A 12,965-nucleotide genomic window follows, 5' to 3' on the forward strand; every position below is an offset into this window, starting at 1 on the left:
AGAGTTTGCCATGAAGAGTTCATTTTTTTCTGAGTGCATTGTGGAACATGGTTGACAAATTCGTAGTGCGGGACATTTGAAATTGTTCGTTTCCCCGTCGGTAGTTTCTTATGCGAATGATTCGAGGATCTGTTTGCCCTTTTCTTTGCATTTTTTCAATACTGTGGTTTTTTTTGTAGGGTGGCAGAATGCTATGCCCCAATCTGTATCAAATTCGCTCAAGTTGTCTACTGACACTCGTTCAAATCTGCCATGTTTTGTCGAACGTAAACTTGAAAAAGGACTCTCCATAGCAAACTCTTGGTGGCGCACTGCATTGTGAATCGCCCAAATTGCAAGGACAAATATGGACTTGGAGCAGTCTTCTTTACACACTAGCCTCAAATACTTTATTGCTTGACCTGTAATGCAATTTATTGTGGCAGTCCCAATTCTAAAACATCTTTGCTTGTTAAACCACAATAAAAAAACAACCATTTTGTGCTATCTACCGCTCAAAGATGTGAAGTACCGGTAATAGCCTGGTATCTTCTTCAATCCAACAAATAGATCTATCACGGCTGGCCACGATGCTTCCATCGCATACACTATCACCATAACCTTTGTCTGGCTGTCAAAGTTCTTATTTTACAGCAATTCATTTCAGTTGCTAATTATCATTCATTCAATCAGATGATGAGGACCCTGTAGTAGACTGTCCTATGGACATTGAAGTCGAAGCAGACCCTGGACAGAACTACGCCACCGTGATGTGGTATTCTCCCAACGTGACTGATAACTCTGGTGAATCCATCACACCAACGCTGAGCCACAACTCAGGAGATCAGTTTCCATTTGGATTAACCACAGTCACTGTGAATGCCACCGACTCCAGTTTCAACGTTGGCTCGTGTTCCTTCACTGTTAATGTTCTAGGTATGTTGATACAAGTTTTCAGAATCCCGGAGAAAAAAAAAGTGAGGAACTCTGTTGTTATTGCAAATTATGGCAACAAACACCTTTAATGCAAAATTAAAAAAAAAAATCATTATCAATTTGAATTTTCTTGAGCTACAATGATAATTACAATGCATTCCTTTGTTTTAACACACTCATGTAATTTGTATTGGACAATGTGCATGTTGTAATGTTGACAGTCCCAAACTGTTTTACCGCAAACGCACATTTAATTACACATAACAACGGAAAATGAGATGATAGATTTGGTTTTGATTTTTCAGATCTTGAGCCTCCGATGATTACCTGCCCGGACAATCAAACGAATTCCACGGATCTCAGTGCAGATGATGTCGCAGTTGCACTACCTGATGCAGCCTCTGCTTCTGACAACTCGGGATCATATGTCATCACCATCGACGTTGCTGGTTCTACATACATGGTCGGCAACAGTGTTACCCTCGACTTGGCTACTGGTCAACATTTACTGCAGTACATCATCAGTGACAATGCCTTGAATAATAACACATGCGATATGTTCATCACTGTGATTGGTGAGTGACGAAAATAACTCAAATGAGTTATCCGTCATCAAACAAATAATCTTTCAACTAACAATCCTTTCAAGAGACTTCTTCAGATCAGATTTCTTGTTGGATCCGAAGCTTGCTTGTAAAACTGGCTTTTAGGAATCACACTGATTACTGGATGTTTACCTTTTGCTGCTTTTTTCGAGTATGAGGGAAATGGTACTCATCTTCCAGCTAGTCAAACCTCTAATTCTACAGGATTGGAGTCCTTATTTTCATCATCAATATCACCTGCATCAAACAGTAATGCTAGTAACAACCCGAAGTTTATAACTGCATTTCAGAGCAAGTGAAAGTGTACAAGCTTTCTCTGAAGTAGTCATTTTGCTGTCAGCCCTCTTTGAAGTTGAGACGTACCGAATCACAGTTCAAGGAATTATCCTCAGAGCCCTAGCTGTGAGATGACAAGAGCGTTATTATCTTGTAATAAAATTTACCATTTCGTGTGGGTGTTGTTTCAGCAAGATTAGAATGAGGCAGCACTCTAATATTACCGCCTCGCTCGCTGCGAGCAGGTTGCTGACAGATATTTCCGGCCTCGCTCCCTGCGTGATTATCTGTGATCCGTTCCAAATGCTGCAAAACTTTTGCGTGTATACACGGCCTCCGGTGCGAACTGGTTTAAGCCCTTTTTTCCACAACACCCAAGAAAATTTTATAAAGAACTAAATAATAATAAGTTACAGTGCTTGAAAACTTCTTTAATGCTTGCGGAATCTTACAATGTAATCGTGTGAAAAGACACCCCATGATAGAACATGACCAACATCCCTGGTGAAGTTATAACTCTCAGTTCATGGGAGCTTTTGGAGGAGGTATTGACCTACGAGAACGAACTATTCCCAAGGTACCCATGACAAACGAATTCTCATTTACGCCATTCCCGATCTTGTATCCCATTTGAATCCAGATGATGAAGATCCAAGGATCACATGTCCAGCGGCAAAGACAGTTCCTACTGATGATGGCTTAGCCACAGCCAATGTAACCTGGGAGCTAGCCACTGTCATGGATAACTCCATGCTGCCCATTACACCTGTAGACGATCCAGTATCTGGTTCATTCTTACCCATTGGTGATACTACAGTGCGGTTTAATGCTACGGATGAAAGCGGCAACAGTGCCTATTGTACCTTTGTGGTAACAGTTGAAGGTAAAAAAGTCGCTAAATCTTTTTCTCTTTTATATCCAATCCACAAATGCTTCAAGTCACTTTGAGTATAATTTTCAAACCAAATACTACAATCGATAATGTGGTTTATTTTACAAGGCATTTCCATACAGGCAGGTAACCATGGTTTAGTTTGCACGTTGCAGTGGTGAGAAAAGGGCATAGCTGTGCCGAAAGATACTCAGGTTTTCTTCACCAAACACCCTGCCTCTGTAAATTAAGAAAGTTGGGGGCGGGGCTTGACACCTTCCAGTGGAGGCACTGTTCAAATCAGAAACTTTCGGACAATAGATGGCGCTCTTCACACACGGTACCACATTTGCAGGACGTAAACAAGGCACTCGTGAAAAAAGGCGCTCGTGTGAAAGGAAACTTGTGAAAAAGGGCAGTTAACAGAAAATGTTGAGTTGCAAAATAGACTTGTCATCCTGTTTACCACTTTCACTAGTCCCACTTGCAATTTGTTCTATTGCAGTCCTGATTTTGCTTTTGAAATCTCCATCCCGTTGCAATCTGCCAATCTGCATCCCCCCGTTTACGCTACTGTTTCTTTCCTCTGCCCTCGTCCGATGTCTTTCAAAACTCCTCATTATAAAACTAGGGGTCTTAATCTCCGATCCTCTGAAACTTCAGCATCAACTTTCTTGTAATTTGGTACGGTCACACTAAGCAAGAGTTACAATGACACTTATTAAACTGACAACTGTCTTTCTTCACACTGAGTGTCAAGAAGTGTGAGATATCTCAGACAAGATCAGGGAGAGAAGGATGGCCCGGCAGGCCATAGTGTCTGCCACCCGTGCTTGCAGCCGACTCAATGGACTGCCAGGAGGGGGCAGAGGCAAGTGGCGTACATTGACACGCTGCGACGGGACGTTGGTCTCAGTGACAGGGGGAAGCTGAAGACACTAATGTTGTATAGGGAAGAGTGGAGGGCGGCAACCAAGTCCCGAGATGGTGTCGCCTGAATCCTCTTATCGCATCACAGTGTGAGTTGAGCAATTCATTTAAATTGTTTTGTCTTTCATTCAAATCAGATGATGAGGACCCTGTGGTAGACTGCCCTATGGACATTGAAGTCGATGCAGACCCTGGACAGAACTATGCCACCGTGATGTGGCATGCTCCCAACGTGACTGATAACTCTGGTGAATCCATCACACCAACGCTGAGCCAGGACTCAGGAGATCAGTTTCCATTTGGATTAACCACAGTCACTGTCAATGCCACCGACTCCAGTTTCAACCTTGGCTCGTGTTCCTTCACTGTTAATGTTCTAGGTATGTTGATACAAGTTTTCAGAATTCCAGAGAAAAAAAGCGAGGAACTCTGTTGTTATTGCAAATTATGGCAACAAACACCTTTAATGCAAAATTAAAAAAAAAACATTCATTATCTGTAACACGAAGCACTCTTGAATCTGAATTTTCTTGAGCTACAATGATAATTACAATGCATTCCTTTGTTTTAACACACTCATGTAATTTGTATTGGACAATGTGCATGTTGTAATGTTGACAGTCCCGAACTGTTTTACCGCAAACGCACATTTAATTACACATAACAAGGGAAAATGAGATGATAGATTTGGTTTTGATTTTTCAGATCTTGAGCCTCCGATGATTACCTGCCCGGACAATCAAACGAATTCCACGGATCTCAGTGCAGATGATGTCGCAGTTGCACTACCTGATGCAGCCTCTGCTTCTGACAACTCGGGATCATATGTCATCACCATCGACGTTGCTGGTACTACACACATGGTCGGCAACAGTGTTACCCTCGACTTGGCTACTGGTCAACATTTACTGCAGTACATCATCAGTGACAATGCCTTGAATAATAACACATGCGATATGTTCATCACTGTGATTGGTGAGTGACGAAAATAACTCAAATGAGTTATCCGTCATCAAACAAATAATCTTTCAACTAACAATCCTTCCAAGAGACTTCTTCAGATCAGATTTCTTGTTGGATCCGAAGCTTGCTTGTAAAACTGGCTTTAGGAATCGCACTGGTTACTGGATGTTTACCTTTTGCTGCTTTATTCGAGTATGAGGGAAATGGTACTCATCTTCCAGCTAGACAAACCGCTAATTCTTTAGGATTGGGGTCCTTATTTTCATCATCAATATCACCTGCATCAAACAGTAATGCTAGTAACAACCCGAAGCTTATAACTGCATTTCAGAGCAAGTGAAAGTGTACAAGCTTTCTCTGAAGTAGTCATTTTGCTGTCAGCCCTCATTGAAGTTGAGACCTACCGAATCACAGTTCAAGGAATTATCCTCAGAGCCCTAGCTGTTAGATGACAAGAGCATTATTATCTTGTAATAAAATTTACCATCTCGTGTGGGTATTATTCATCGGCGGCGGAACACTTTTAAAAGTGGGGGGCAAGGTCCAGTTACTGTTCCCGGAGCAGGATTAAAGCAAAATCAAAGCAAATGGGAAAAGGGTGAAGTTGGTCCGAAACGTGTGACATACGTATGTTTACTGCGGCTTATACACAGGGCGGCTTATACGCTGAGCCTTGAAGAATAAAAATAAGATTCACATGTGTAGTTAATGTACTGGTATAAGAAGAGAGGTGTTGCTGAAATGAATTATCAGTTAAAAAGTCATTAACAAACCGAAACCAAGGTACCGAGCGGTAAAAAGTACGGTGAAAGCTGTCATCGACGCTTGTGACCAGCCGTACGTGATACCATGGGTGGTGTGCAGCTAGCTGCATGCTTTCTCCCTGCGGACCACACCATTTGTGGTAATGAAGGAGTGTACTTTCTTGGGAACAATAATTACCGATATTTCTGCATTTAAAAAAAAGGAAAAAAGACGACTAATACTTTTTATTGTGTTCGAAACATTTCTTTATTAGATTATAAGTTGTTTAACGTCACAGTATATATATTTTTTTGAAACAAATTCAAGAAACGATGTAAAACTCAAAACAGGGACTAAATCACTCCTTACAAAATTAATGGATTCGTCCATAAAAATGTCAGCATCGTTTCCTACGGCGCTAAAGGGTCTTAGGTTTTGACTTTTTTTGAAGAAAGTAACGATCGAAACTTGAATTTTCTACGTTATTATTCGCTAGTATTAACACAAATTTGAAAAGTTTTGAGGTAAAAACGGACCTGTTTATTCTTAAAGGTAGAGTCCATCATTTGTAATTTGTGCATTTTGTTCGTTTGAAGCAACAAAAGAGTTCAAAATCTAATGAAGGATACTGAGCAACTAACCTGATGAAGTTTCAACTAAGCTTCAGCTGTACATTCCGAGAAAAACAGCATTCTAAGATCTCAATTTCAAATCAAAAGTTGCTGAATCATGTTTTGAATTGTTTTGAATTGCAACTATACGCGACGTCGCGCACTGATCCGACGAATTATAACAACCGCGCGCGCGTGTGCGTCGTTCGAATACTTGTGCGCGCTGCACTGAATAACAAAACGAACTACTAATTTAAATTTTCCTACGGTGCTTCTTAAGAATCACCGTTGGAAATGCCTTCTTTTGTTGATTACTTCAAAATGACAGCTTCCCAGAAAGAATAATTTCACAGGGAGTTTAGCCCCTTACTATCTTTCAACCAAGTTAGTTTTCCAACAATAATTACGCCAGTTACTTTTCGGATGGCTGCAAATGATGGACTCTACCTTTAAGACAAAACAAGTCAGCATCTGTTGCCACAAAAGCAAGATTTGTAGCGCCCCAGTCAGACAACACACGGTGGGTTGTATACTCTCTCACGTACTGCGGGAAAATGTTGGCATTCACCGGCGCGGCACAGGCTGCACATGCACTAACTTTTAAGGCCGGGGACCGGGACAGGGCAGCCGGCAGCAGTTCCCGGTGTTTATTTCTCATCATCAATTTCCATATTTGTTTGTAAGAGTATCGATTGAAAATGATTTGATATAAATTTTGTGGCCCTTTTTATAGCTTCTGTAGTGTAACTGGAACTGGTCCAGAGCTTTTTGAATAGAATTTTTGGAGGCCTTACAAAATTGAAACCACTGCGGTGGGTGCGGCTTATATACGCCGACTTCAGATCTTAATTTGCAGATTTTTGCGTGCTGCGGCTTATACACCGCGCGGCTTATATTCCGAAAAATTGCAGTATATCCCTATTTTTCGAATCATTTTTCTAATTTTGTGTCGCCATACTCACTTAGGTATAAGGCCTATTGTCAAATTTCAATTGTCAAATGTCAATCGCTTTTCGAAAGTGGGGGAACATACCTTGATCAGAACTGACGCGGGCGTGAAGCGCGAAGCCCTTGAGGCGTGGGGTTCGTGGCCCGCTTAAGGGCCCCGAAAAAAATTTGGATTCTAGATACTCTGTGGTGCGATCTGCGGCAATTTCTGACCACTTTAACCAATATTTTCTGAGCAAAAGATACATTGTAGTACATAATACTATTAATACGGCCCTATAAATGAGACACGTGTTCAAAAATCTTTTTTTACCTCTTGTATCATTTTAATTAACCTCGTTTTTTAAAAATCGCTCCTGGTAAAAAGTGGGGGGGGGGGCAAAATAGCTACCTTTTCAAAAGTGGGGGGGCAACTGCCCCCTCTGCCCCCCCTGCCCCCCCCCTCTGCCCCCCCCCCCCCCCCCCCCCCCCCCGGTTCCGCTGCCGGTGGTATTATTTCAGCAAGATTGGAACAAGGCAGCACACTCATATTTCTGGCCTCGCTCGCTGCGAGCGGGTCGCTGACAGATATTTCCGGCCTCGCTCCCTGCATGATTATCTATGATCCGTTCCAAATGCTGCAAACCTTTTGCGTGTATACACGGCCTCCGGTGCGAACTGGTTTAAGCCCTTTTTTCCTCAACACCCAAAAAAATTTCAACAAATATTATAAAGAACTAAATAATAATAAGTTACAGTGCTTGAAAACTCTTCTAATGCTTGCAGAATCTTACAATGTAATCGTGTGAAAAGACATGATAGAACATGACCAACATCCCTGGTGAAGTTATAACTCTCAGTTCATGGGAGCTTTTGGAGGAGGTATTGACCTACGAGAACGAACTATTCCCAAGGTACCCATGACAAACGAATTCTCATTTATACCATTCCCGATCTTGTATCCCATTTGAATCCAGATGATGAAGATCCAAGGATCACATGTCCAGCGGCAAAGACAGTTCCTACTGATGATGGCTTAGCCACAGCCAATGTAACCTGGGAGCTAGCCACTGTCATGGATAACTCCATGCTGCCCATTACACCTGTAGATGATCCAGTATCTGGTTCATTCTTACCCATTGGTGATACTACAGTGCGGTTTAATGCTACGGATGAAAGCGGCAACAGTGCCTATTGTACCTTTGTGGTAACAGTTGAAGGTAAAAAAGTCGCTAAATCTTTTTCCTCTTTTTTCCAATCCACAAATGCTTCAAGTCACTTTGAGTATAATTTTCAAACCAAATACTACAATCGATAATGTGGTTTATTTTACAAGGCATTTCCATACAGGCACGTAACCATAGTTTAGTTTGCACGTTGCAGTGGTGAGAAAAGGGCATAGCTGTGCCGAAAGATACTCAGGTTTTCTTCACCAAACACCCTGCCTCTGTAAATTAAGAAAGTTGGGGGCGGGGCTTGACACCTTCCAGTGGAGGTGCTGTTCATATCAGAAACTTTCGGACAATAGATGGCGCTCTTCACACACGGTACCACATTTGCGGGACGTTAACAAGGCACTCGTGAAAAAAGGGCGCTCGTGTGAAAGGAAACTTGTGAAAAAGGGCAGTTAACAGAAAATGTTGAGTTGCAAAATAGACTTGTCATCCTGTTTACCACTTTCACTAGTCCCACTTTCAATTTGTTCTATTGCAGTCCTGATTTTGCTTTTGAAATCTCCATCCTGCTGCAATCTTCCAATCTGCATCCCCCCGATTACGCTACTGTTTCTTTCCTCTGCCCTCGTCCGATGTCTTTCAAGACTCCTCATTATAAAACTAGGGTCTTAATCTCCGATCCTCTGAAACTTCAGCATCAACTTTCTTGTAATTTGGTATGGTCACACTAAGCAAGAGTTACAATGACACTTATTAAACTGACAACTGTCTTTCTTCACACTGAGTGTCAAGAAGTGTGAGATATCTCAGACAAGATCAGGGAGAGAAGGATGGCCCGGCAGGCCATAGTGTCTGCCACCCGTGCTTGCAGCCGACTCAATGGACTGCCAGGAGGGGGCAGAGGCAAGTGGCGTACATTGACACGCTGCGACGGGACGTTGGTCTCAGTGACAGGGGGAAGCTGAAGACCCTAATGTTGTATAGGGAAGAGTGGAGGGCGGCAACCAAGTCCCGTGATGGTGTCGCCTGAATCCTCTTATCGCATCACAGTGTGAGTTTGAGCAATTCATTTAAATTGTTTTGTCTTTCATGCAATCAGATGATGAGGACCCTGTGGTAGACTGCCCTATGGACATTGAAGTCGATACAGACCTGGGACAGAACTATGCCACCGTGATGTGGCATGCTCCCAACGTGACTGATAACTCTGGTGAATCCATCACACCAACGCTGAGCCACAACTCAGGAGATCAGTTTCCATTTGGATTAACCACAGTCACTGTCAATGCCACCGACTCCAGTTTCAACCTTGGCTCGTGTTCCTTCACTGTTAATGTTCTAGGTACGTTGATACTAGTTTTCAGAATTCCGGAGAAAAAAAACCCGAGGAACTCCGTTGTTATTGCAAATTATGGCAACAAACACCTTTAATGCAAAATTTAAAAAAAAATTCATTATCTGTAACACGAAGCACTCTTGAATCTGAATTTTCTTGAGCTACAATGATAATTACAATGCATTCCTTTGTTTTAACACACTCATGTAATTTGTATTGGACAATGTGCATGTTGTTATGTTGACAGTCCCAAACTGTTTTACCGCAAACGCACATTTAATTACACATAACAACGGAAAATGAGATGATAGATTTGGTTTTGATTTTTCAGATCTTGAGCCTCCGATGATTATCTGCCCGGAGAATCAAACGAATTCCACGGATCTCAATGCAGATGATGTCATAGTTGCACTACCTGATGCAGCCTCTGCTTCTGACAACTCGGGATCATATGTCATCACCATCGACGTTGCTGGTTCTACATACATGGTCGGCGACAGTGTTACCCTCAACTTGGCTACTGGTCAACATTTACTGCAGTACATCATCAGTGACAATGCCATGAATAATAACACATGCGATATGTTCATCACTGTGATTGGTGAGTGGCGTAAATAACTCAAATGAGTTATCCGTCATCAAACAAATAATCCTTCAAATAATTATCCTTCCAAGAGTCTTGTGCAGATCAGATTTTCTTGTTGGATCCGAAGTTTGCTTGTCAAAGTTTCCACTGGCTTTGGGAATCTCACTGATTAGTGGTTTTTTTACTCTTTGCTGCTTTGTTCAAGTATGAGTAAAATGCTAAACATTATTATGTTATTCCAGAAAAAAATAATAGACTGAAGTCCCCCCCCCCCCTTAATACTTTTTTGACTAACTCAAAAACTACTGGGCACATCTTGTGGAACTGAAAAAAAAAGTTGCACTTTTTATTTTTTAATTTTTTAAAAATTTTTATGTCTTTCTGGTAATGAAACCAAGGATTCCTCAAAAGTCCCCTAGGCACTGTAGCTCGCAAGCCTGAAGAAACCTATAGAGAGGAGACAATGAGAAGAAATTACAGTTTTAGAGGTGGGAAGAAAAACCCAGAAGAATATTCTGGGGAAAACCCACAGAATCAGGTAGAGACTGAAAACCCAATCCACATATTGGCCCAGACGGGATTCGAACCCGGGTCACAGCGGTGGAGGCGAGGAAAGTACCGCTACGCCAACCTGACTCCCCCATGTATACATGCAACGTGAGTGCGAACCACAACTTGCACATATACAAAAGTGCAACTGTTTTAGATATCATTTGTCAAAGATGTCCTAAATTCGTACACGTTATCACTGTTTTGGTTCGAATAAAGAGTATGGTACGCACCTTCCAAATGGGGGCGCTCTTCAAAACTGACCATTATTCATTTTCACAGCGCATTGCATTGGAATGTTTTTTGAGTGGGTTTTCTTTTTTTGGAATTGATGTCAGAACTCTCTTACCATTTATTGAAATCATAGGACAAGGAACTCCCTCTATGTTGAAATAATTGCTGAAAACAAAAACATTGTAAAAAATCTGCTGGGGGGGGGGCAAAGTGCCCCCCCCCCCCCCCCCCCCCCCCCCCCCCCCCCCCCCCCCCCCCCCCCCCCCCCCCCCCCCCCCCCCCCCCCCCCCCCGCGGATATGCCACTGGTATGGCTGGATTGCTAAGGAATGTCTGTAAAAAGTAGTCGTTATTTAAGTGCGAGGTGCTCAGCAGTTTTTGAGTTAAACAAAAAAAAGGATTGGAAGGGGGGGACTTTCTTTTTTGGTTGAGTGTGTAACAGAAGTGCGAAAACAAATGTTTTACTAAATTGAGTTCAATTGTAAATCACTTACTGCATTGATCTTTAGGCCTATGTAATCAACTTGGAGTGACATGTAGCATTTTTAGATGTGGGAAAGCAGCTCAACAAATCATCATGTCTCTCTGTTAGTCCGTTAGTTAATAACAAATGTTGACATTGTCTATTGCTCCTACATTATTTTGACCGATTCCAACCAAACTTTGTCAAATGTATCAGTAGCCAGCCCAAACATGTCACATGACCAAATACTGGGGTCAAAGGTCATCATGGGGTCACTGGAGTCAAAAACAATTTATTTTTTACACTTAAGGCAAAACACTACTCCTGCCAGAAATTACATGGCACAATCACGTAACTCATGCATGAACACGAATTCGTCGGCCCACAGCTTCCGAGATATTTCTGATCGAGCTTGTTTTTCCTCAAAATCCGACGTTAAAACAGAACTGGCAAAATTTTAAAGGTATTTATTTTGTTTTTCTTGGTGCTTCCATTTTATTTGTCATTGACGGTTTAAATTGTGCGCACCAAAAGTTAAACTTTTATTCAATTTACCCCCAAAGATGAAGAAGATCCGGTTCTGACGTGTCCCGAGGACCAGATGGTCGTGGTTCCGGACAACCAATTGGAAGCCACCGTCACCTGGCTTCCACCCACTGTGACCGACAACTCGGGCGAGGTCCCCGAAGCATTCCCCTCCCAGGAGAACGGGACAGCCGTACCGATTGGTGTAGAGACTACCATTTTCTACAACGCAACAGACTCTGCAGGCAACACTGGCTACTGCGACTTCACCATTCTTGTGATAGGTGGGCCAAGCTTTCATCTTTAGATAAATGGTTCTTTACTTAACTTAATCTTCTCCAGTTTTTGGCAAATTATTGATCTTGTAAATTAGACCAGTATGCAAGGCCGGATCCTTTTTTTTTGGAGGGGGGGGGGGGGGCCAAAAAATGTTAGTTCCCGAAATAGTGGGCCCAACAATTTTCCGCCCCAAATTTAATATGAAAAGCAAAGCGAGGGATGCAAATGTATCGCTGTTGTTGACTTTTGTGGGCGGTGTACGCAATGGCTGCCTTTTTTGCATTTTTACTTAAAAGAAGAAAAAAAAAGGGTATTTTTGTTGGGGGGGGGGGCATGTGTTATGTTTCTTGAATCCATTTTGTTTGGGTTTTGAAGTGATAAGAATCTTTGTCATTTTCCTTAGCTCAGAACTTAAAGGTAGAGTTGACCATTTGCATCCACAAAAAAAGTATCCCTCCAAATTGTTGTTAAAAAGCTTACTTAGTTTAAATATAGTTACGGCACTAAACTCCCTGTGAAATGCAGGGGTGTGAAATCTCAGCTTTAAAGCTGATTTCAGCTTTTTTTTGTTTTGGATTTCAGCTTTTTTTCATCTTTTTCCCTCACTTGCTGTGTACAAAAGTATAGGAGATTTCCAAAGTTCAGCTTTTTTGCACTTTTTTCAGCTGTTTTCAGCTATTTTTATCAGTGATCACTCACACCCCTGGAAATTATTCCTTCTGGCATACTGTCCTTTTGAAGAAAACATTAAAAGAATGTCATTCCCAAAGATGTATCAAAGTGACACATTTTGGGACATTTTGTATGGGGGAATGCGTGAATGGGTGCAAGCGCTTTGGCACGACGCGCACGTGCGCGCGATTGCTATTATTATCGAGAATCGTCGGTTCAGTGTGTTCAATCACGTAGCAAGAATCGGCTGAATGAGAATCATGTCCGGGATGTTGATTTTGAGATCGTGTTGTGACTCAGCGACA

At 42.1% G+C, this 12,965-nt stretch overlaps 1 protein-coding gene across 2 annotated transcripts in view; it reads left to right on the forward strand.

Moving 5' to 3' along the window:
• Window positions 1–12,965, forward strand: part of LOC119742611 (mucin-3A-like) — a 103,810-nt gene that overhangs the window by 16,568 nt on the left and 74,277 nt on the right. The window contains exons 10-18 of one of the 2 annotated variants that reach the window (XM_038218731.1): window positions 673–915; window positions 1,221–1,490; window positions 2,437–2,679; window positions 3,735–3,977; window positions 4,303–4,572; window positions 7,820–8,062; window positions 9,117–9,359; window positions 9,685–9,954; window positions 11,748–11,993. In XM_038218731.1, the coding sequence (XP_038074659.1) occupies window positions 673–915; window positions 1,221–1,490; window positions 2,437–2,679; window positions 3,735–3,977; window positions 4,303–4,572; window positions 7,820–8,062; window positions 9,117–9,359; window positions 9,685–9,954; window positions 11,748–11,993 (2,271 nt within the window). The remainder of the gene's footprint in view (window positions 1–672; window positions 916–1,220; window positions 1,491–2,436; window positions 2,680–3,734; window positions 3,978–4,302; window positions 4,573–7,819; window positions 8,063–9,116; window positions 9,360–9,684; window positions 9,955–11,747; window positions 11,994–12,965) is intronic. The other variant, XM_038218730.1, reaches the window with a different exon arrangement.

The sequence above is a fragment of the Patiria miniata genome, unplaced genomic scaffold, assembly GCF_015706575.1.
Source record: "Patiria miniata isolate m_02_andy unplaced genomic scaffold, ASM1570657v1 HiC_scaffold_6, whole genome shotgun sequence".
Classification (NCBI taxonomy): Eukaryota; Metazoa; Echinodermata; class Asteroidea; order Valvatida; family Asterinidae; genus Patiria; species Patiria miniata.